General features: G+C 35.3%; 1 protein-coding gene across 7 annotated transcripts in view; it reads right to left on the bottom strand.

Annotated features, from left to right (window-relative positions):
• Window positions 1-22,682, bottom strand: part of LOC114538353 — a 54,949-nt gene extending 32,267 nt beyond the window's left edge. The window contains exons 1-29 of one of the 7 annotated variants that reach the window (XM_028559511.1): window positions 22,593-22,682; window positions 22,338-22,508; window positions 21,276-21,354; window positions 20,534-20,733; window positions 18,640-18,784; window positions 15,835-15,951; window positions 15,592-15,719; window positions 14,632-14,715; window positions 14,015-14,084; window positions 12,276-12,317; window positions 11,784-11,983; window positions 11,566-11,631; window positions 11,096-11,156; window positions 10,134-10,256; window positions 9,720-9,833; window positions 9,385-9,432; window positions 9,045-9,237; window positions 8,528-8,772; window positions 8,044-8,228; window positions 7,417-7,467; window positions 7,130-7,247; window positions 6,939-7,039; window positions 6,542-6,744; window positions 6,271-6,311; window positions 6,064-6,160; window positions 5,319-5,464; window positions 3,435-3,466; window positions 2,307-2,459; window positions 1,497-1,572 (exon numbers count right to left, since the gene is read on the bottom strand). In XM_028559511.1, the coding sequence (XP_028415312.1) occupies window positions 1,497-1,572; window positions 2,307-2,459; window positions 3,435-3,466; window positions 5,319-5,464; window positions 6,064-6,160; window positions 6,271-6,311; window positions 6,542-6,744; window positions 6,939-7,039; window positions 7,130-7,247; window positions 7,417-7,467; window positions 8,044-8,228; window positions 8,528-8,772; window positions 9,045-9,237; window positions 9,385-9,432; window positions 9,720-9,833; window positions 10,134-10,256; window positions 11,096-11,156; window positions 11,566-11,631; window positions 11,784-11,983; window positions 12,276-12,317; window positions 14,015-14,084; window positions 14,632-14,715; window positions 15,592-15,719; window positions 15,835-15,951; window positions 18,640-18,784; window positions 20,534-20,733; window positions 21,276-21,354; window positions 22,338-22,436 (3,217 nt within the window). In that variant the 5' untranslated portion in view covers window positions 22,437-22,508; window positions 22,593-22,682. Of the gene's footprint in view, window positions 1-201; window positions 516-1,075; window positions 1,573-2,306; window positions 2,460-3,434; window positions 3,467-5,318; window positions 5,465-6,063; window positions 6,161-6,270; window positions 6,312-6,541; window positions 6,745-6,938; window positions 7,040-7,129; window positions 7,248-7,416; window positions 7,468-8,043; window positions 8,229-8,527; window positions 8,773-9,044; window positions 9,238-9,384; window positions 9,433-9,719; window positions 9,834-10,133; window positions 10,257-11,095; window positions 11,157-11,565; window positions 11,632-11,783; window positions 11,984-12,275; window positions 12,318-14,014; window positions 14,085-14,631; window positions 14,716-15,591; window positions 15,720-15,834; window positions 15,952-18,639; window positions 18,785-20,533; window positions 20,734-21,275; window positions 21,355-22,337; window positions 22,509-22,587 lie in introns of those variants that run through there. The other 6 variants (XM_028559510.1, XM_028559514.1, XM_028559513.1 and 3 more) reach the window with 6 other exon arrangements.

Genomic DNA, 22,682 nt, shown 5'->3' with positions numbered 1-22,682 from the left:
TTGCGCTTTTCAGTTGTTTTTATGCATTGGTTGTCCCCGATCCGGCAACGCATGATTGGTCAGCGAAAAGGGTTGTGTAAAACTAATCATTCCAGTTGCTGAATTTGTATAGTCTACGTTTGGTGGCAAAATACTTGTAACTTTTCCCCGCCAAGTTCGTGTAGTAAACAGATCAAACGACTTTTTGTGGCTACCTTAAGAGAATAAACATTCACTGACTGCAGGCGGACCATACTCTTAATTATAATAAATTCTGCCCCGACTGATGACCCAAAGACAGAGCTTTTCAAAACACCCCATATATAAAAGATTAAATTATCGTAGAAAATAAAGTCGCCGGATTTAAATTAGCTACATATTTTTAAAGACGCACATATTATCCGCGTAGACGACCTATTATGATAGATTATTAGTGGACTGTTTTAATAAAGTTTATCATCGGACGCCCTATTACGATATAGTAGACTGTTTGAATATTATTTACTGTCTATGACGCTTCAGCTGAACGACGCAAACTACAAACAAAACTCGAGAAATTAAAATATGCGATGTAGTGTTACGGTGTCACCTGCATGCAAGCGTTTTGCAGCACGAAAAAATCCTACGAGTAGAACCTCACAACATTCTCTTACTCTCAAAAAAACACTTCAATGCCAATGGTTCCATTTATCTTGCATGTTATATTTTAAAAACACTGCATGCATGGAAAACTACTGCATGCAAAGTTTTCTTTATGAAAAATGTCATTCGTTCGTTCATTCGACGATTGTCGAAGATGCGAACATTAATTTATGTTGGGACGTGCAGACGCTGTTTCAAATATATAGCGGTTAGCCGCGCATGCGCAGCGGCTCCCAACAAAGAACGTAAGGACTGAAGGGTTAATCTCGTATTCAGGGACGAGACTAATTATACATCAATCTAATAATATACAGGGTGTCACAAAAAATATCCCCCTTATTAATATGAAGCTTTTGTTGGAATTTTAATGCATGATCAGCGCAGTAGTGTGTAAACAGTTATTAGGTTGAGGTATTCAAATAAAGCGTCTTGCTTTCAATTGAGTTTATCATAATATTAAGGCAATCTGATTCTAACAAAGGCTTGATTTCAATAGAGGGAACTTTTTGGGACACCCTGTGTACTACATAAAATTATGGACATTAATTTAATCGAACAATAGTATGGTATTTATCTCATCTTAATCTGACCCATGTGAAAAAGGCCATGGATGGAATCGTATAATTATATACATTACGCGATCATATGTTTGCTCAGTCGCATCGAAAATGTAAAATCACCCATTATATAATAAAATTTTAGATCAGGAAGAGATTTTAAATTTTAGATTAGAAAGATTACTAAGAACTTTAAATTCGACGTTCATCTATACTGCTAAATCTAACGAATCAACTCATTTTCCGCGACATAATTTTCTTTTTTTTTTAAATTAAAATGTTCTGCATTTTACTCGACATTTGATGGATGTTTCTCACCTTTTACACCATTACCAACTTTTTCATGAATTACCTGATCCTTATTTTCATTAGCAACCTTCGATTTTGAAGAATCCTAAATAATAAGGATTAGAGCGTTCAATCCAGGGGTGCGAGTCAGTCATGTGATGTTGACCAACTATTAAAATAAAAATATTTTAGCTTTCCTATTTTCCTTCCAATGATACGGGTATACTTGATTTTTAATAAGATGTTAAATCCATGATGACCTTCTAAATATAATTGCCAATAACTGATAAAAAAAAATTTCTACATCCATAGTTTAAGTGGTTAAGATACCCTTGGTTTAAGTTTGCGTGCACGGAAAACGAATTGACTTAACGGCGTTGATTGGTCAGGGCATAAGAGATGTTTTATGCTCATGTATATTATATAGATCAGCAATGTCATTAGTGTTGTCACTTGTTGTCACTTCTGTTGGATTCCCTAGAGAGCACAGACAGGGTTCTGTGATCAAGCCAGGAGGACCCAGGGGGTTGCGATTATTTTTCAGTTGCCGAGTGTGTTTAATTCTTCTTAAGCTTCAACATGTGAAAGCTTAATTAACTGTTAAGAGTTGGATTGGCCTGGTATTCTATATAATTCCTCCCGACGAGAAAACTTTGTCGTTTAAAAGAGCATTATTTATATTAATAGGCCTAGTGAATAATTTGGTATGGTTTCATTGATCATGATTGTCAACTGAATTCACATCGTAAAACGAACGTGTGTGTACATATATAGTGCAGTCGGATTCTGAACTAAACGTAAAAGACATTTGGTGAAGATATTCGTTCGATATTACTGTACCTTGTCCTTGAACTTCCGGATCAATTGTTTGTCGTCGCTTGTGTTTAAATCCTCTTCACCGCTTAGGCTAAAGGCCCGGTTATCAAATCCCCCAACAGAATCCTCGGCCGGACTCGATTCTGCATCGGAATTATCATGAAGATTGTTGTTGTCCTGAAAAGCATGAACAATGAAAATCTATATGAATACATATGCCTCAGTATAAAATGCTATACATGCATAGCAACTAAACGTCGACCGAGAAGTTCTTGTTAAACATTTTTACCTATATATATGGTATAGATTGATAAGGTTGGTCGCCGTTTGAACGTTTTATTAGACTGTCCTTGCTGCATGAAAGTTATCCAAGCTGGAAAAGTACTGAATAGCCATACATGCTCGGGCTGCATGCATGATAATACGAATAATTATACACGTGTTCTAAAAAATTTCCGCCCAAAAGAAGCCGCTCTTTTGTCTTCAACTGCACAGTTAAAACTCTTATATTTACATAAACGTCTGTTTCTCAGTGAATATTATTCAAACCTGATTTATTCACAATCATAACAGTCAAAATCTAGTAAAATCATACAATCTGATGGGGCATTCGCAAATCTTTTTACGCAAATACCGAACAAGCCAACTGAGCCAAACAGTAAATACAGCTTCGCAGTTTGTGTTTCACGTTTGTGGTATAAAATTTAATCTTTGAACGGCTGTGCCGTTGTATGCGGGTCGTTCACGCATCAATTTTTATACGGCGAACAAGAAAAATAACAGCAAAGTTAAATACATCAGCAATGGCCTATTTCTTTCTTACATCAGTGTAGAAAATTTAATTGTTGCACACTCTGGGATAGCCGCTGTTAAAACACAAAGTTTGTTAGCAGTTAGGTGTAAACGTCAGTCGTTGCTTTGAACGCTTTCCATAATACAAAACCAGTTCACGTTGTCAGCATACCCAGAGTCACTGCATTGAAAATTATTAAGTGGTCAATATTAGACAATAACCTCAACTTTTTGTTTTGATGCGGGCTTTCTATTCCTCGGATTTCCGGCAAGATTTTTGAAAAGCGCCATATCCGTGGCCAACGTGCAATGATTACTCAAACAATTGTTTTCTTACTATAACTTCTAATATATAGATACCTTCTCTGCCTCTTCTTCTTGGCTTTCGTCACCTGTGGTTTATACGATAATATTTTGTTACTTCGCTTTAAAGAGTGCATGATTTTGACGCCACTTTGACAAAGCACACCTGCATGGTACCCGTAGGAGGAAAAACCCTCGTACAAAATTGCCCAGTGGCGTAGTTATAAATCCTGACAATTTAGTTCCGGTATTCAAATTTCAAGCAATTACTTATTTGATTATTCTTTAGAAATCGAGTGCAATAAACACCAATAGGATAAACATGGTTTGGAGACTAAATAAAAATACAATACACGGTTTCCCAAAAAACCAAAACTATTGAAATCACGTATTGTTAAAATTTGAATGACTTGTTCGCGAATTTTCGCACGTGCGGATTAACACAACTTCTAAAATGCTAAATATGCCTAGATTTAAAATTAAGAGAATTATGGACAATTTTAAATGCTGTTATATCCATATTTGTAAAGCGTATTGGTAATAAATGTCATTTGTGGGTACACAAACAAATTCTATGTCATTCATTATGGATAAAAATGCTTATATCAAACATTTATTTATACACTAGTTGGTCCCAACAGAATGCTTAGGCATTCAAACTATAGCTATTACATTGTTATGGGTGATTTCGATTTACATGGTTTTTTGGGACACCCTGTACAACTCATTAACAATGTTATTGTCCAGGTTTATGCAAAAAATGGTTCCTTTCTCGTCACGTGTCTATTGTATTTTAGCCAAACTTACCAATAGCATTCGTCTTGCTAAGCTCCGCAACCTTGACTTGAAAAATATGTTAATTAAAAGATTGCTATTGGTTTATCTGTGCAAAATACAATAGACATGTGATGAGAAAGGTACAATTTTTTGCATAAATATACCTCAACATAGTTAATAAGTTGTTTCGTAGTTTTATGTGATTGATCTCCAAACCATGTATATTTTATTAACTGTGGTGGGACTGAATCGTCGACTGGCTACGCCTCTGTTTGAGCCCCTTGTACGCTATAGAAATTGCTATCGAGCGGGTCAAATTTTGTTGGTATACAAAGGCTGCGAGGATTTTTGAAATATAGATAAGCCAAATCTATCAGTGAGACTATAATAGCATTTGTTATACACTTTAACTAATGCCGGGTTTACACTATCAAAGTTTTTGTGATCATGCAGAGTTGGAATTTTCAAATGCAATTTTAAATGGGATTCGCTGAAAATATGTAAGACGAAAATAACAACGATTAACACTGAGCTTATTATAAACGTAGGGTACACCAAGACAAAACTCTTTTAAAAAACACAGAAACGGTACACCAAGACAAAACTCTTTAAAAAAACACAGAAACGTTGAAAGTGTAAACCGGCTTCTAAACGACAAAGGAAGATTTTTGATCAGTGAACCCAGTATAGTGCAGTAAAAAGGGCCTTGGGTATTGAGTTGAATCACAAGCATGCAGATACATGTTCATAATTCGGTTTACGCCGGACTGATAGATTTCTTTCAACAGCGATTGTTTTAGTGCAAGCGAAGACGGATATTTAAAAATTAAATGTGCCCTGCTGTGTATTTCTTAAATAGTGCATGGCTGCGAACATGACTGGAGAATTTACATTGTATAAATGTCGTATTTATTTGCTGATATTCAGCCATCGTAAATTCTTAGGAGCTGAAAATTACATATAGGCGTGATGGCCTGCCTTTCTTGGAAAACACTTTTCTTTTTCCTGTCAAATTCGGTCTCGCGAGGAACTATTTACTGTTCATACTATTTATAGCAATTGCTACTCTAGGAATTGCAGTGCGCTGTCTTCGCATTCAGAGTTTACAGCCAGATATTGGGTCGATTTTGATATCCGTGCAATATAAAAAGTATATACACATACCCTGACCTCGATCATCATGGATAAATCCTTCAACGTTCACGTAAGTGTTTCCCCCGTGTTCAAGATCCCAAAGGCATTTTGTTAATTCGGAAAACGATGGTCTCTCTTCAGGCAAATGATTCCAGCACTTCAACATTATTTCGTATCTTAATGAATAGATTTTTTTTCATAAGTCTAAAAACATAAGTTCTAAACAACTACACCGTAGATATCTTGTGGTGCATACAAGCACTGGCAGATCCAGAGTAAGTGAGTAAGTCAGAACACATTATCACGTGCATGCAGCTCTAACTCGAAAGGAATGAAATGTCTACCATCTTGAATTGCTGTAGATATGTAAGTTGCGCCACAACAGGGATGACGCATATTTCCTCGACTTAAAACTATCAGTGGGGTTTTCACTTAAAAATACTAAATCAAATGTTTTTTCCGGCACCGATTACTTTGAATTATTCATCCTTGTTGTGACTAAATTGCAACCCAAGTGTCGCGAAAATGTCAAAATGGCTGATGTGATTTATGTGTGTGCAGTCACTGACAGTGATCGATTTGAATACAGAAATAAAGACAAATGTACATTTGGACTTTTTCTCATGAGTGAAATTGACTTGTTCACGACAATTATGACCAATTATGAGTAATGGGAAGACATTAAACGACTTAAAATGACATCAAATAGCGCTTTTCAAGTCAAAATATTTCATATGCAGGATCGGTGGAAGAAGTTAATAATAGCTTTTCTTACATTTCATCTGTACAACTTTCTACTTTTTCCATCCTCTTTCCACTGAGTAAGAAGTCTTTTAGATCCCTATCAGACACTGTCGAATAGGGTACTTCTCCTTTATTAAGATACAATAGACGCAAAATTAAATTCTCTCTCACGTTTTAACGATAACCATCAGTCGAATTATGCACATCGCAGAAAACTATAATTCTATAATCTACTCACCTAATGTACAAATCTCCCACAACACAACGCCAAATGCCCACCTGACAATAATAAATTGAAACTGAGAAAGGGTCGTATAAATCATCTTCAGGTTTCTATTGACAATATTGTGTATAAAAACCGACCGACCAACGTGTATGCGTGGCGGATGAGAAGATAATACTGGCAAACAAGAAGGAATTTCGCTTTAAACTATTCTGCCAGTTTGTTTACGTTTTTAGGCCCATCACAGAATGCCTAAACATGTAAAATGGTAATATACTGTACTTACACGTCACTGGCAGTGGAGTAAAACCTTTCTATGATAGCCTCAATTGATAGCCAGCGGAATGGAATCTTTCCGTGAGTTTGCTTAACGTACGTTCCTTCACGTGACAAACCAAAATCCGATATTTTTAGCACTTTGCTTTTGTCAAGTAAAATATTTCTTGCTGCTAAATCACGGTGAACGATTCCAAGCCCAGCGACATGTTCCTAAATTCATTTCAAAAAGATTATTTCAAAGCAAACCGGCGACTGTGTAAAACCCTGGATACTATAGGTTGCGCGCGGGTGATATTTATTTTAAGACATCTTTTATCGCCTGCGTACAGAAGCTCCCTGTCCCTAGATGCCAGCAAGCAGGCTACTTGCTCTAAAAGGATGAATGTCTTTCTATCATAGCTTACCATTCCGCTAGCAATCTGCCGAGCAAACGATTCCAGTTCCTTCGGATCCAAGGCATTTCGAAGTTCCTCGTTAATTTTTGCGGCTACCTCTAAGTTTAAAGCTAAAGGGATAATAGCATTATATATGTTTTTACAACAAGCAAATTTGATTTACTTGACAATAAATTAGCTATATTCTATTTATGCTATACCTTCAGCTTCATCAACTCTCACAGGCTTAGATCCCAAAGGTCGCTTGTATGGATCAAAAGGAAATGAGGTGGAGGCTTCTGGCATTTCACCGGGTTCAAAAAACTTTTTGTACTTTTCCTAATGATAATATAAAAAATCACACATTTGCATTATGCGAAAATTACCTTTACCAGCCTTGCGTATTTCAAACGTTGACAGTATTCTATGTCAGAAACAATTATACATCGCAAGCCTCATTCAATTTGCGCGGGCATGAGTAGCCCGGGTGAGATAGTAGAAACATCACCTTTTCAGAATTGATGAATGCGTAGGCTCTCGCGGCCGCTATTTCTTTGCACTTGAAAAGAAAGAAATAATTGAGTAAGATATTTATATAACACTAAAACGACAGCATAAATAATTACTCGGGCTACCGTAGGTAGACCGAGCTGAAAAATGGGATCGGATTTCCTTTTGCGTCGCGAGTTTACGAAATTCAGGCGTGTGCGGCACAAAGTCTTCGAACGAATCGAAATCGTCCTAGGATCGTTTCCCGCGTGGATGTCACGACCGCTTTGACAACATCAGATTACGTCTTATAACTGTTATTTTCACACCAAAAATTAGGCGTACAAGCTCAAGCAGCTAACTGTAGCCCGAGTGAACGCCTGAGCAGGCGTTATTCGCCTGAGCAGGCGTTATTTATCATTGCAAAATTTTTGGATCCGATATGAACAATTAAAACATAGCCTACTTTTCCTCTTATTATATTCTTATTATAATTTTTATATTTGTTCCTTTTGTTAGTCCCAGTGAGTATATGAATATTTACTTGGCCCTCTGCGTTGCTTTCTTAGAAAAGTCTGAGAAAATTTACCTATACTCCGGGGTATTGTAAATTTTACTTTGTATATAACCTCCCAATCATGATTACCTTTTTTTTTATAGACCTTAGATAGTTGATGAGATTCCCACCCGATGCGTATTCTAAGACCAAACATATCGGACGGCAGCTCGTGCAACAACCGTACATCTGAATGACATTTTCATGTTTTCCGAGGTCCTTCATTAGTTGAATTTCACGGAGAAAATCGTGCACATCTTCTTCTCTGACTGACTCTGGTAAATAAGAGTCAATACAGTATAAGTAATGTTATGGATACAATAATTAACGTCAATCTCGCGCTCATATTTATGCCAATCAGACAGAGCTCAGAAAGTTTGTCGAAATAAAAATCCATTCTGCAGTATTCAATCAATGATATCTTTTGTCATTCTCTATGAACAGACTCGTCCCCAGTCGTTATTTGACAAATTCACTATAATATTATTTTAGGATAACATTTATAGTCATATATACATTCATAGTCCTATACAGGTCGGCTATATCATGACGCATTTATTAAAACAATTCAAACCTGCAAGAGTCTTGATTGCAACGGTCGTCCATTCGGGGTTATTATTAACTCCTTTTGCTTCACCGATGTATACTTCACCAAACGCTCCTTTGCCAATCATACTACGAAGTTTGACACGATCACCGGGTAACTCGAATGATCCTATTGAACTCTTTAAATCGTCAGGGATGACCAGATCTTTTTGCATGACGTACAATAAATTCATCTCCTTACTGCTGCTTTCGGGTAGCGTGACAAGTTCAATTCTGAAGTAAAACGTCAAGAACGAATTGCGTTTTTTTGCTAGTGAGAAAACATTATTATTTACCCGATACCTGATAATACCAGTGCATTGTGTGTAAATATGGTAAAACAAAATGTCTAAAATATCCAGAAACCTTTCGAACTATGGGGTTTGTCTGGAGAATCACGAAGTCACCCGTCAAAAAAACCCTTAGATAAATTACGCTGTTTTTAGGAATCTATATATATAGTACTTGTTCTTGAATTTATACCAGAGTATCCATTATACACTTACTGACTTTGATACGGATTCGTTAATGTTCCAGAGTGGTTGCCCGATACAGCATCTTCGAATTCTCTTTGAATGAAATTTATCCGTTTTCTGTGAAAATATCTCAATCGGAATATGACTGCGACGGCGATCACTATGACAATTATTAGGGCTGGGACAACTCCGGCAATAATTCCTTTATAGTTTTCGTCTGAAGCTAAAGAGGTATATAAAAATGTAAATTGTAAATGGAATTTTGCGTCTATTTTACTATTATTACCAAGAATGCTTCCTGCATGGCACATGATAACTCAGTTTCATTTCAGATCAGCTGCCGGGAAACATATTATTCATAGATTATTACCATTATTTTCTCTCGTACATTCCGTAGGATTATTCCTGCATCTGTCCACTAAACGATATAAATATATATTATTGTTGCTATACATCTGCATGCATGGGCCGGTTGTATAAAACTCTTCAACTACATTTTGCATAGTTAAATCCCAGTTAACTCTGAAATACACGACCCTGATTGGCCAATTCTGTCCTTAACTACAGTTAAAAGTTAACTATAGTGTTTTATGTAACTGGCTCCTGGATATACTCTAAATAACCTGCTCATAACTTTATGAAGAGCCTCGGATAAGACAAAAACTACCGCGTCAATTCTTTCCGTCTGTTTTGATGGATACTTACCAGGTTCACAAATTCCACTAACGTTTTCAAAACCTGGAGTACAACTACATATTCGTCTCCTATCGACCACATTGCAGGTTTCGTTCTCACCACATGGTCTTCGCCTGCATAGATCTGAAAACAGTAAAAAGGAAGAGTTTCGTTTCGAGCTAATCAGCAAACTTGTTTACATTTTTCAGGCTAGGCCAATCAGAATTCCTAAATTTTTGAATACCGAAAATGGTCGGTATTTATGCATTCTGATTTGGCAACTGTAACAATTATTTGAATCAGAGCGAAATTTGCAGCATGCATGACAATTAAAGGGGTGTCTACAAACGTTACGTATATATGCATAAGAATCCTCCAAATTTATGCAGATATCACGAGGTAATCAATAACAGAAACGCGGAAACAGAAAAAATATTTACTTACCTACACATTTATCCTCTAACAACCTGAAATCAGGATGGCATTCGCATTTGTACTCTCCTTTAAAATAATCTGGACGACAAGTGCTATTCATTCGACATGTTGCGTTCAAACATGGTTCTTTCGCTGGAAAAACATGTACCCGATAATATGTACCGTCACCTTTAATTGGCGAGTAGACAATGAATTGGAGAACAACTGAATAATATACAAAGCTTTATATCCATAAACATTTTTTTTGAGGTGAAAATTTCCTTTTACATTTACACTTTACATCTCCGTTTACATTTTGGGAAATATCTTCTAGACGTATACGCTCACGCATCGTTAGGGAAATCGTTTGGTATGTGTACGTAGTTTGAGCACTTCGGACACCTTTTGTACAGAAAGTTTGTTAAAAGTTAAAACGCAAAAATATTTTTTAACCTCGCGCGCTCGCTTCCGTTTGCACCAACTTATCTGAAACTTTAATAATATATATATATATAACAAAAAATTATAACACATGCATAAAACAATTATAACATGCACACATACTTTGTTATATAAACATGCAAGACCTGCGGATTCGAATGATTCATGAAAAACGTGCATTCCGAACTGTGCTGAAGATCATCAAGAAGGATTTATAAAGCATTTTACAACTATAAATATATTACGCAGCTGTGGACAAGCCCACAAAAAAACTTTGAGATATGGAGATTTCTGACTGCTGAAACCCGTTTTTTTAACTTGCAAAAACATGCAGTTTTTTACGAACTTCTGTACAGGAGGTGTGTGTAGGGCTCAAACTATACCTACACATGCCAAACGATTTCCCTAACTATATATTACGTGAGCCGTGAGCGTAGGTCTAAAAGACATTTCCCAAGAGTAAACTTTTTTCTGATACCCTGTATATATGTATGCATGCATTCAAGCATTTTCGTTTAGCTCAAACCTGTAAAGTTATAATTTATTCTTACCAAAAAAATGTACAATTTCCGTCAAATAATGATTGCAGTGATCACGGTGAAATGCTGTCAACTAAATTAAAGACCATTACAGCTGACGTCATTAAGGCATGAATGAAAATATTGCTTTGACGCCCTTAAGACGATGTTACACCATGCAATTTTACTTGCAACTTGCGATGCAATTATAATTTTGAAAGATGTTATTTAGTGAAGAGTGTTTGAAATGCTGAGAATTTGTCAGTATTTGTCAACTTTATATGTCTCGAAAGTAGAATTGCATTAATTGGAATTAATTGCAAGCAAACTTGCATAGTGTAACACCACCTTAATTTGTATAGTATACAAAATATCCTGATCACATATTCGTTGCAATCAGGACTTATCGTATATCGTGTAAGGCCGCGTGGAAAACCACTTACTTCGGAGGATTGAAAAAAATTCTAAGGATATTCGCAGGATATTGCTGAATATACTTATACCTTAATTCGATGCTTTTTGTTTCTTTGTTCAGCCTTCAATTTGAACGACGCATTATAGTTGTGAACCTATAGTAAAGATTGCACAACTTCAAAAATTAGAATAACATAACCGTAAAATTAACAATTGCATGTACTGAAAGAAAGACTTCTTGGCATAAGCGCATGCAATACTACAGACATTTGTCGCTTTGGTAAAACGTTTGCATATATGCACTTACGTTTGCGTGAGCGTCGTAATATTCTATGTAAAGAGATGTACCGATGTCATTATCGTAAAGTTCGATTAAATAGTATTTGACATCAACATCATTCCGCCACAAATTATCATTCCAGTTTACATGAGCGATCAACGAAGTGTTTGATGACGCAATGGTTACATTCAAAACGTGATGCCTTTTGTCATCTTGGATGGGAACATCTATATACATGGTCGGGGAAAAAACAACAAAATTAAATTTTTCTAACATTTAGATAACAGACTTAATGTCATAAGGCATATAAAGGCAGACATATCGTATATTATAAGCAATAGTGCATGATGGTCACGTCGCAAGTATATATATGCGTATACGGTTACAATCTGAACTGCCATATTTCTATATGACAAACTGTCTGCATATCTAACACACATAATTGCATGCTTCTAAAACAATACGAACTTGACAATTTTTACACAATTTTAAAATGATATATGTGCAATGATTTCTTACATGGACACCCACAAATTTTAGTGTCGTTGACAACTATGCAATCTGAAATGTATAATTTATGTTAAATTGTGTTTACTAGCTGTAATACAATTCAATTGATTTATATGAAGAGGAACCGGGGAAGGTCGGAAAATTGCATGGTGGAAGATGAATGTTCTGTCAAATAAATCGATTCGTTGAAATACAAGACTTGCTTACATGTACGACCCATTAAATTCCACCCTCTTTTACAGAACATTTATACTTTTTCATATTAGGTAAGTCGAGTTTTTACTTCTTATGTAAACTTGAAACATCGTACGGAGGACAAGGTTAAAAGGGGATTATTAATATATCCATGTTCACTGACCGTAGAAATGAACAATTGATTTAAAAATAAGTGAATATAATGCGGACCACGATATACAGTATATTACATGTAAAAAAAGTAACTTTCAAAAAAATGCTAAATGCATGCAATAATAATAACTAATAATCATTTACAAGATAGCCTCGAAATACAGTGAGGTTCAAAAGATGCTTCTCAAATTTCAGGACATTTTTACATCCAAACATAATAAAACGTCTCGAAAAGAGCTTCCAATTTCAATAGCATGAAATTATCAAAAAAATGAACGGTCGTAAATATTTTTTTGATGCATAAAAATTTCAATTCTTGTTGCTTGCTGCATCTTTTTATATTTAAAAGCGTGTTATTGTCAAATTTATTTCTATACATGCAAAAAAAGTAAACAAATGATGAACAGTCAAATGGTTGACTGTTATCGTGATTTTTAAAAATCTTATATCATAAAAATCTTACGCTCTCGATAGTCATGACGTATCTCTCTTTAATTCTACAGTGCGTATCTCTCCACGCATATATATAATAAAAACAACCTATTAACCCGCGTACTCGGCCCATACAGGGTGAGTCAAAAAAAAGTCCCCCCTATTGAAATGAAGCCTTTGTTGATTTGAATGCATGATCAACGCAGTAGTGTGTAAATAGCATAGTTATTAGGTTGAGGCATTCAAATAAAGCGTCTTGCTTTCAATTGGGTTTATCATAATATTAAGGCAATCAGATTCTAACAAAGGCTTGATTTCAATAGAGGGGACTTTTTTCTGACTCACCCTGTATACAAAGTATATTCACTCTGTAAGCTACAAATTAGAAGTACTATTGTACTATTGTGCTTTTAAATAACAACACGAATATCAAGTATTGCTTATACATCCTGTAGACGACGGTGGACGTCGGTCTCATATATATTTCAATTATATATAAACTCGTTAATACGTATATAGACGGTATATAGTTGATAATCTCAGGTCAATTTTCATGTCAATTTTCAATCAATGGCCACAATTTTCGAAATTCACATTTGTAATTAGACGGATTATACAGGGTGAGTAAAAAAAACTGAACACCTTTGAAATTCAAATTAGCCGCATAGTGGCTGTAATGTGACAGAAGTTGCCTAAAATATCTCATTGGTATACGAAGTATATCATATTAATTAACCTAAAACATAAAGTTTGTTCCCCTTGGGAGTTAAAATGCATTCTAAGCTCTGTAAATACAAAAGAACAGTTTTATTAAATCGTTTTTGTTGATTGTACACAATGGGAATTGTCATATTCCAGCCATAAGTTCGCTGCTAATTTGAATTTCAAAGGTGTCAGTTTTTTTTACTCACCCTGTATATTTATAGAAAGAAATATTCTAAAACTAATCTATAATGATTTATTTATACCAGGTATATGAAATGTCCATTTTCTCACAGCAAATTCTTTTCGCGAGAAATGGTTAGGTTGTAAATGCAACTACCGGGAAAAAACGCATTAATTAGTATACATAACTCATATTTACCTACTATGCTTATATGCATACAAAACCATGCCCATGCCCATGCATGGCCATGGATTTGAATTTGAAATGTTTCGTTTAAAATAGTTGTCAATGCAGTTTGGCTCAATGCAGTTTTCAAAAAAACAGGCGCTTAATACTTAATACACGTACACATTTATAAATTTTCAACCGACATTGGATTTCGTAGATTTTTTATTTCCAACTATTAAATCACAATAAGATTAGTAACAGATCGGCCGTTGCTGTGGCAACATACGTGCATGCATGTGTTCGAAATTTACTTGGAAAAGACTGCTACTTAAGCAGCATCTTTTTTTTATATTCTTCGGTGTTGTTGAGCACTCTGGCAATGCTATAGTAGGTGCTACTTAGCTATACGCAAAAGCTCACTTTCCTAGTGGTCGTTAGAATATACTCTAGCCCCACTACGCTTTGTGCATGTCTGTACACGTAGATGGCTCCAGGTACACGGATATCTATCTACAGCGTTTAAACTCTTACCTGAAAGAAGTACCAACAGTCGTAATAAAGGGCTAGGTCTTTAGTAGGAGTGTATGTCGTAAGGTTCTTATTGGTAAAAATATCCTAAAAAACAAAATATACGTCGTTCAATTAATCCAAACAGATTTCTCGTAATGAGGTCAAATGCAAAAAGTCTGGGGCCGGTTGTATAAAACTCTTTAACTACATTTTGCAAAGTTAAATCCTAGTTATCTCAGAGATACACAACACTGACTGGCCAATTCTGTCCTTAACTACAGTTAATACAAGTTATAGTCTTTCATACAACTACCCCCTTGACTACCCCCGTTACACGTTTGATTGCTTCCGAAAAACGAGCCAAGCACACTTTGCATGCGTAACATCATCCAGGCTTTTCGCGTCTGACGTCATTTTGAAAAAGGTCTATACAGGAATGGTTTCATCATGGAGAAAATGTAAAGGACGGAGATGTTTTGGTTATTTACGCTAGTGCACAGCGACAAAAAATCGGAAAGTCAGAGCAATTGTTATGATTCATACAGGGGTTGATGGTCTAGTTAAGCCCTCCGCAAACGAAAGCTATTAGTTGAGGTAGCTAAAGACCTCGCGTGGCTGTTAGCTCAGCAAGTTATTATCGTGTGCGGATAGTTTTCGGGCTGAGCTTACTGCCTTGCGAGGTCGTTAGCTCAGCTGATAGCTCTCGTGTGCGGCGGGCTTTAGCGTTCATATTGATTGCTTACTTAATTGATACACGTTAGAAATATGAATCAATTAAGAAATAGGTGCAAACTCAGAGAGGAAGTATGTTATGCATGATGGATTTAGCTAGCATTTTTTTAAAAATTTTATTTGTATTTTAAATTGTTTAAATATATTATGAAATATTTTATTCTTCTCTATAGATACGTCTATAAGTAGGGCCTGAGTGAAAAATAGCGTTTATATATTCGTATTTGGTAATGTAATGAAGATACGCACCTGCTCTTTGAGGCTTTTTTTCTCATTTTGGATAGCAGTGGCTGTAAAGTGATCGGCGCAAGATGATTGAGCAGACGCCAGCCTTATAAACTCGCGATTCCATGTGTAATCCGTAAAAGGCGGCTTCACTATAAAAAAATGGGAAAAACAGATGAAATAAATTGTTTGACGGCTATTTCTCATGGACAACCACATACTACCAACACATGCCTGCATTTAACGACATAGCATAATTGTACGTACGTATAGTTGGCTCCCAGTAAAATACGGACTTCAAAATTACCATTCCCTTGTAAGGCACGTCGCTTGTCAACTGTATACGTATTCTGCTTACGCCACATGGAGGTTTTGAGCAATAGCCTACAAATTTTTTTTACTCGAAGAATATAATCGTGAAGATATACGTAAAAAATGTGAAGTAGTCTGGGATTGATATTCTCACTTCCTGCTATCGTATTTTCACTGACCAATCAATTTTTGCCATTATTATTGGGCAATTCTTATTGGGTATTTCACTGGCACACGCAGATTTTAATTTATTTCTTGAGCTGTCATGATTGGTCTGTTGGCCAATGCCTTTATTATTGGGCAATTCGCTGGGCAATTATTACTGCGCGTTCGCCAAAGTAGGCATGAGGCCAACGCTCACATGCACATTTAAGAAATAGAAAACATTTTCCGTTATAAAACGCGTGGGTGTTTGGGAGAACGAGAAATAATCAGTGCGAGTTCTTCCAAACTCCCACAAGTGTTTCTATATAACTGTATAGAAACACAGGAAAAATTTTTTTCTATTTCTTTTATAATATAACTCAATAAAACGATTTTGTACAAATATTATAATTCGATTCAATTACAAATTCTCATTACATTACTTCGCTTGACAAGTTCGGCGGGAAAATTCCCGTGTTTCTATACCGGGTGTATCAAAAAAAATGTCCCAAATGTAAAAATTCCGTTTTTCAGGATATTTTGCAGAATTTGGCAAATTTTTGTGTTCCTAGAGATTGTTAAGACTTATCTGGTATACCTAGGCCAAGTTTGGTTTTTCATTAACAAAATAATGTTACCGGGGGGGTGGTTCCTTTCCACTGATATTGAGAGGGCTTGCGCGCGAAAATGTGAAGCTGAAATTGAGATATTATTTAGCTGTCTAAAAGTAAAGTAGAATCCCAAGAACCCGCTCATGATTATTATCTACGAAATCAAAACAATATTCGATCTCCACCGCTTATATGCACTGAGCGGTTTCGTAACTTTGTTACAGTTAAGTATAATATTTAAAAAAATAATATTGAACTACAATATTCAATTCCATTTTAATCTAGCTAAGTATGTAAATAAGTCATTTTACCGTTGTATATAACTTCTCAATTAGGCCTACCTATGTAGACTATATTGATGATTATTTTATAAATTATTAATATTCTGTAACACTTTACAATATTTAATACCCTATGTAACGATAATCGTGTAATTCAGTTTGTACTGCGATACGATTTTAATAAACTAATAATAATAATAATAATAATAATAAAAGTAGGAAAGCTTTTTAATAAACTGTCAAAGTTTCAGGGAAAATAATGCATACTGGGAGCAACGCCCGGCCCCTAAAGGTGACAAATATTTCATTGCGCGCAGTGGATTAAATGCATCGTTGATTTTAGCGTGACCGATCTCATCCAAGGTGGGCAAATGAATAAATTAAAGCGAGAAACTGAACACAAAAACAAAGCGATTTATTCGTGATGTTAATCCTCAGCATGTCCACCATTTCATTCTAAGCAAAATGCGGCTTGTCTTAGCATACTAAACACTGAACAGCGAACCATTTGTCTGTCTATTCGCCTAGATTTGCCGGTGGTAGCGTAGGCGATTTGCAAGAAAGAATTTCGAACGAAATGGATAATTTAAGGCAGGACAGACAAATGTGGTTCGCCGTTCAGAGTTTACCATGCTCAGACGAGCCGCAGTTTGCTTAGAAAGAAATGGTAGAAATGTTGAGGATTAACATCAAGAATAAAAATGTTGTTATTAAATCGCTTCGTCTTCTTGTTCAGTTTCTCGCTTTAATTTATTCATTTGCCCAGCCTTACATGAGATCGGTCACGCTAAAATCAACCATCCATTTAATCCACTGCGCGCAATGAAATATTTGTCACTTTTAGGGGTCGCGCGTTGCTCCCAGTTTGCATTATTTTTCCTGAAACTTTGACAGTTTATTAAAAAGCTTTCCTACTTTTAGACAGCTAAATAATATCTCAATTTCAGCTTCACATTTTCGCGCGCAAGCCCTCTCAATATCAGTGGAAAAGAACCACCCCCCAGTAACATAATTTTGTTAACGGAAAAACCAAACTTGGCCTAGGTATACCAGATAAGTCTTAACTATCTCTAGGAACACAAAAATTTGCCAAATTCTGCAAAATATCCTGAAAAACGGAATTTTTACATTTGGGACATTTTTTTGATACACCCTGTATATACAGTTATAGAAACACGCTTCTCGACCAATCAGCACGCGCGTACTATAAATGTTATATTATAAAGCAAAGTATTTCCTTAAAGATGCGTGCGCGCGTATACGCCTGGAAGAAATGAAGTGTGTAACTTTTTTATGCACCCTGTATCATACATGACACAGTTGTTCATGATGAGTCAATCCCGGCCTGTACGACTGCAATCAATCCCGGCCTGCACGAGGAATTTAATTGTCCTCGCGCGTGGTGTTTAAAGGTTATATAATTAAACTGTTGTTTCATTGTAGTAATTTTATAAACAATCACCAAATCACGAAATATTGAACAAATCGTTTGTGTTTTAAAAAATCACTCATATTCCTAGCCTCCTCCACAGGCCTCTCTAGCTTTCTTTGGGGCTTCCCTTGGGGTTGCGCTGGCTTCCCTATCATATCCTAAATGTTTGACTTTCAGCTTTCCGAAAGTCTCGCAAAACCTTCGTGCATGCAATCTACGTAGAGCTGCAAGCGGACAGGTAAATTAACGTCATATTGTATACATCTAATTTCTAAAAAGAAATGCAACCTACTTGTTGTTGATATTGTATTACTCCAATTGCTCCAATTGCTCCAATTGCTAAACGTTGACGTTTCGTTCGTCGTTACAGCCATAACTCGGAACTGATAGTCGGTATTTGGTTCAAGACTCTGCACGAGGTATGTTGTTTCATTCGTCTATAACGGAATACAGAATGCAGTGATATATATATATAAGCGCCCATATTTGCACATCGCTATGACTTAAATTGCCTAACATGGAGAAATATATATACACATATATATATATATATATATATATATATATATATATATATATATATATATATATATATACACATATATATATATATATATATATATATATATATATATATATATATATATATATATATATGTATATATATATACATATATATATATATACATATATATATATATATATATATATATATATATATATACATATATATATATATATATACATATATATATATATATATATATATATATATATATATATATATATATATATATATATATATATATACATATGTTCAAGCAAATGCATTTAAACGTTAAAGATCCATGATCGTATTTCTTCAATTAGAAAATTCTTCGTATTTCTTCGTTTGTGTACAGAGCCAAAGGGCTTTACATATATCTCTTTGGCAACGACATGAGCTGTGGATAGCTCGCGTGCTTGTGCAATCGATTCGATGAAGTTGGGATTCAAAGACTGATTAACGTTTGAAAGACCTCCAAATTAGGCTTTTTGTGCGTCATATACAATGCACAAATACTTCTATCATCAGTGGTTGAAGTGGCACAAAGATCAATTCGGATTAACTATAGTGATTTACATGCATGCAAGCATGCGTATTTAGGGTTAATTTAATTACTTTTCTTAGCTGTTGCATGATTTGGACCATTTATAATAGAAGCACTGAAGAATCATGCACCCTCGCCTGAAAGCTTAATTGCAGTTCAAACTACCTATTACACTAATATAGTTATTATTACACTCAAAAAAGCAACTCCACGCTCTTATATCAATTAGGTATAATATAGCTGACTTATATAGTCACCTCTTTGGCTATCAGGTCAAACAACTTGAATTCTAGGTGAAATTGCATGTATAGTATGAAAAAAAAAGATAATCCAACTTCAACACGTTTTTGTGCGTGCATTACCTGATTAAACAATCGCAATTTTTCACATCAAACTTTTATAGATGCTGAATTATATAGGTATCGTATCGTGAAATTTTCACGGCCTTATACCGCTGTGCTAAGCTGCACAAAAGCAAATCAGGTCATTCGTTTCCTATATTGAGAAACAATGCTTAGTGGCAAGTGCTTATTAGTTCTGGTTCTTTGACATTGAAAATCATCACTTTAAATGGTCACCAAATTTTAAATCAACCCTATTTTCTCATGCATTATAGTTTTGTATTCATTCATGCAGCAACTAACATTGACATATATAACATTGTCAATCTTGTAATAGCTAGCCATCAATAAAACCGAACTGAGGTTTGTCTAAAACAGACTGGCAATCTTCATTTTGCTTTCAAAAAGCAAAAAAATGTTCAGAGCCCTTTCTATAACTGCATGTTTGCATGCCGTCGTCTATGTCTTTTATACGAACTTTTCGAAGGCTCAAAGCCACGTGCGAATATATTGTGCAAACTAGCGCGAGCTGTATATACTGAAGCGAGTGGCAAGAACTCGCGAACTCTCAAGATTCAATTCCGCAGAAATAGTATGTAAAGAATACTAAAGAGAAAATTAGGTCGGTGATATGTGAACTATAGGTTTTAAAGTTTGGTTCCAATGCAGATGTCTCCGTCAACAATATAGCTATATTGCATGTCATGCAGAGGTCACTGACAGTCAGTGCTTCGTTCTTTTAAATAAATTTTACCTTATGGTATTTTTGTATATATGGATAAACGGTAAAGACATCACTTTTCTGGGGACCATTCCAATTAGGCTTTACTTCCAATATATAATTCAATCCACTGTAGTTTGCCAACTCCGTCGTATTGAAAACCAAACTTATCCTCTCCCATCCAATTTTAAAAGCTCTTGGTCTCGCTGGCTTTGGTAATTTTCTTTCAAAATCTGTCAGAATTGTAACAGTGTATTCGATAATTTTTGTAAAGAGAGAAGTGAAAATTCGAGAGAATACGTAAATAACACATGTACGAGAAAAAAGTTCATGCGCACATATCAATTTACTGGCAAGGAACGGCTAAAATCGGTACCCTTACGCCTTACCTAATTTAATCAGTGCTCAGGTTACCAAAATAGACAATATAAAAGACCGTGCAAAGATAAAATTGGTAGGGGAACCAATTTTAGCCGTGCCGTGCCAATGGAGTGTAGTGGAAACGGGGCTACTGTCACAGGTAGGTCATGCGTTCGTCAAAATAATTAAATTACAGCAGCACAATTGAAAATTTAAAGTATCTGAAGAGGGGTGCTATTATAGTTATAAATTTCCATGCAAGAATATACTGTATATAAGGATTTAAATCTATACTAATTTTTTAAACATATTCGATATATATCTTTGCCTTTTAATGCCTTTTAATTTTCTTATATTTATATTGATCAATGCACAATCCACTGGTGGTCGACCTGCATGGTAACAAAAATATTACCTTGTTTTAGCATTCTTTCAAGAGACTCCTTAAAACATAATTGACCACATAATTCTTTATCATTAACTGTCGCAATATTCTGCAAAATAATAAAATAACAAATATGCATAACTTTGAAAAAAACATTAATTCATTTCACGAAACTGAACTCCTGTTATCGTGAATCCAACAATGAATATTGTCACTTAATTTCACGAAACAAATTTACCGCGATCTCTTCCCGCCGTATAGACTATAGTCTACTATAGATGAATCATGTGAACGCCTGCATTAGACGTCGCTTGTGTTCGTTCAGACAATCTATATATTGAAAATCTCGGGTAACCTCATGCAGATTTTGATAGTTACCATTTTTAGAAATCATTTGAAAATGTATCATTGTTATTTGTTATAAAATTTTCGAAATGCTTTCAATATTAGCCCTAAAGTGATTACAAATATCTGTCTACCATGATAATCTTTCTATATAATTATATCCTATGTAGAGTGTATAAGTGCTATATATCGTTGTGAGAGGACCGTTCGTATCGCGAAGATGTTTGCGCAATGTGTTATATGGACTTATATATGTGCTCGATACAACATGCATATATTATAAAGCGTCAAATTAAATCTTATATACGCATAGGCTTATAAAGCACTGTATGTATTTCAGCAAGCAAGAATCAAAGCGACTCGACGTACTACAGCTTTTGATTCAACGCAAATGTTCAGTACCATTCCAAAATAATAATCGTTATAGCTTCGTGTAAGTACCGAAGTTTTGGCGCTTGAACTATTAGCAGTCAACAAAGAATGTAAAAAATTCGCCAATGAGTCAGACATTGGTTAGATAAACACCACGCCAGGAGCTATTTTGCGTTAATAACTTCAGAACTTGTGTGAATTTATGTAAACTCTGCATACGGATTGAGTTAAGCAAGTCGCAACCTGCGTTGATTCTCAGTGATTAATTATAGTCCACATGGAACATTTAATATACATAAAGTAACTACATTATCGTGTGATACCATCACAATGCTCAGTGTTTATATAAAAGTGCCATGATATAAATATACGCACCTTTTTTTCACAGGCTGCCACACATTTGTCGATATCAAACTCGAGGCAATCACAAAACATAAAAAACAATAAACTACAAATGATTTGTAGACGATTCATGATCGACTTTCCTCACGTATGAGTACGATATTCAACAATAACATACTTTCGACATTTGACACCTTTCCAGATCTAAACAAAAAGCAATGTCCTTGACTTTTTTTATCTCAATCATGCAGGCAAGTGAAGTTCAATGTTGAAATCAACTTACCTTACCATTCCTTGCTTCGCTGTAGCCGTGATTTAAAATATCAGGACATAATTCAATACATTATCGGCGTATGATCGACATTGAACCAGGCAAAA

The sequence above is a fragment of the Dendronephthya gigantea genome, unplaced genomic scaffold, assembly GCF_004324835.1.
Source record: "Dendronephthya gigantea isolate DGI-Jeju-01 unplaced genomic scaffold, DenGig_1.0 000181F, whole genome shotgun sequence".
In the NCBI taxonomy this organism is placed as follows: Eukaryota; Metazoa; Cnidaria; class Anthozoa; order Malacalcyonacea; family Nephtheidae; genus Dendronephthya; species Dendronephthya gigantea.
This window is presented reverse-complemented; position numbering and strand designations above follow the sequence as displayed.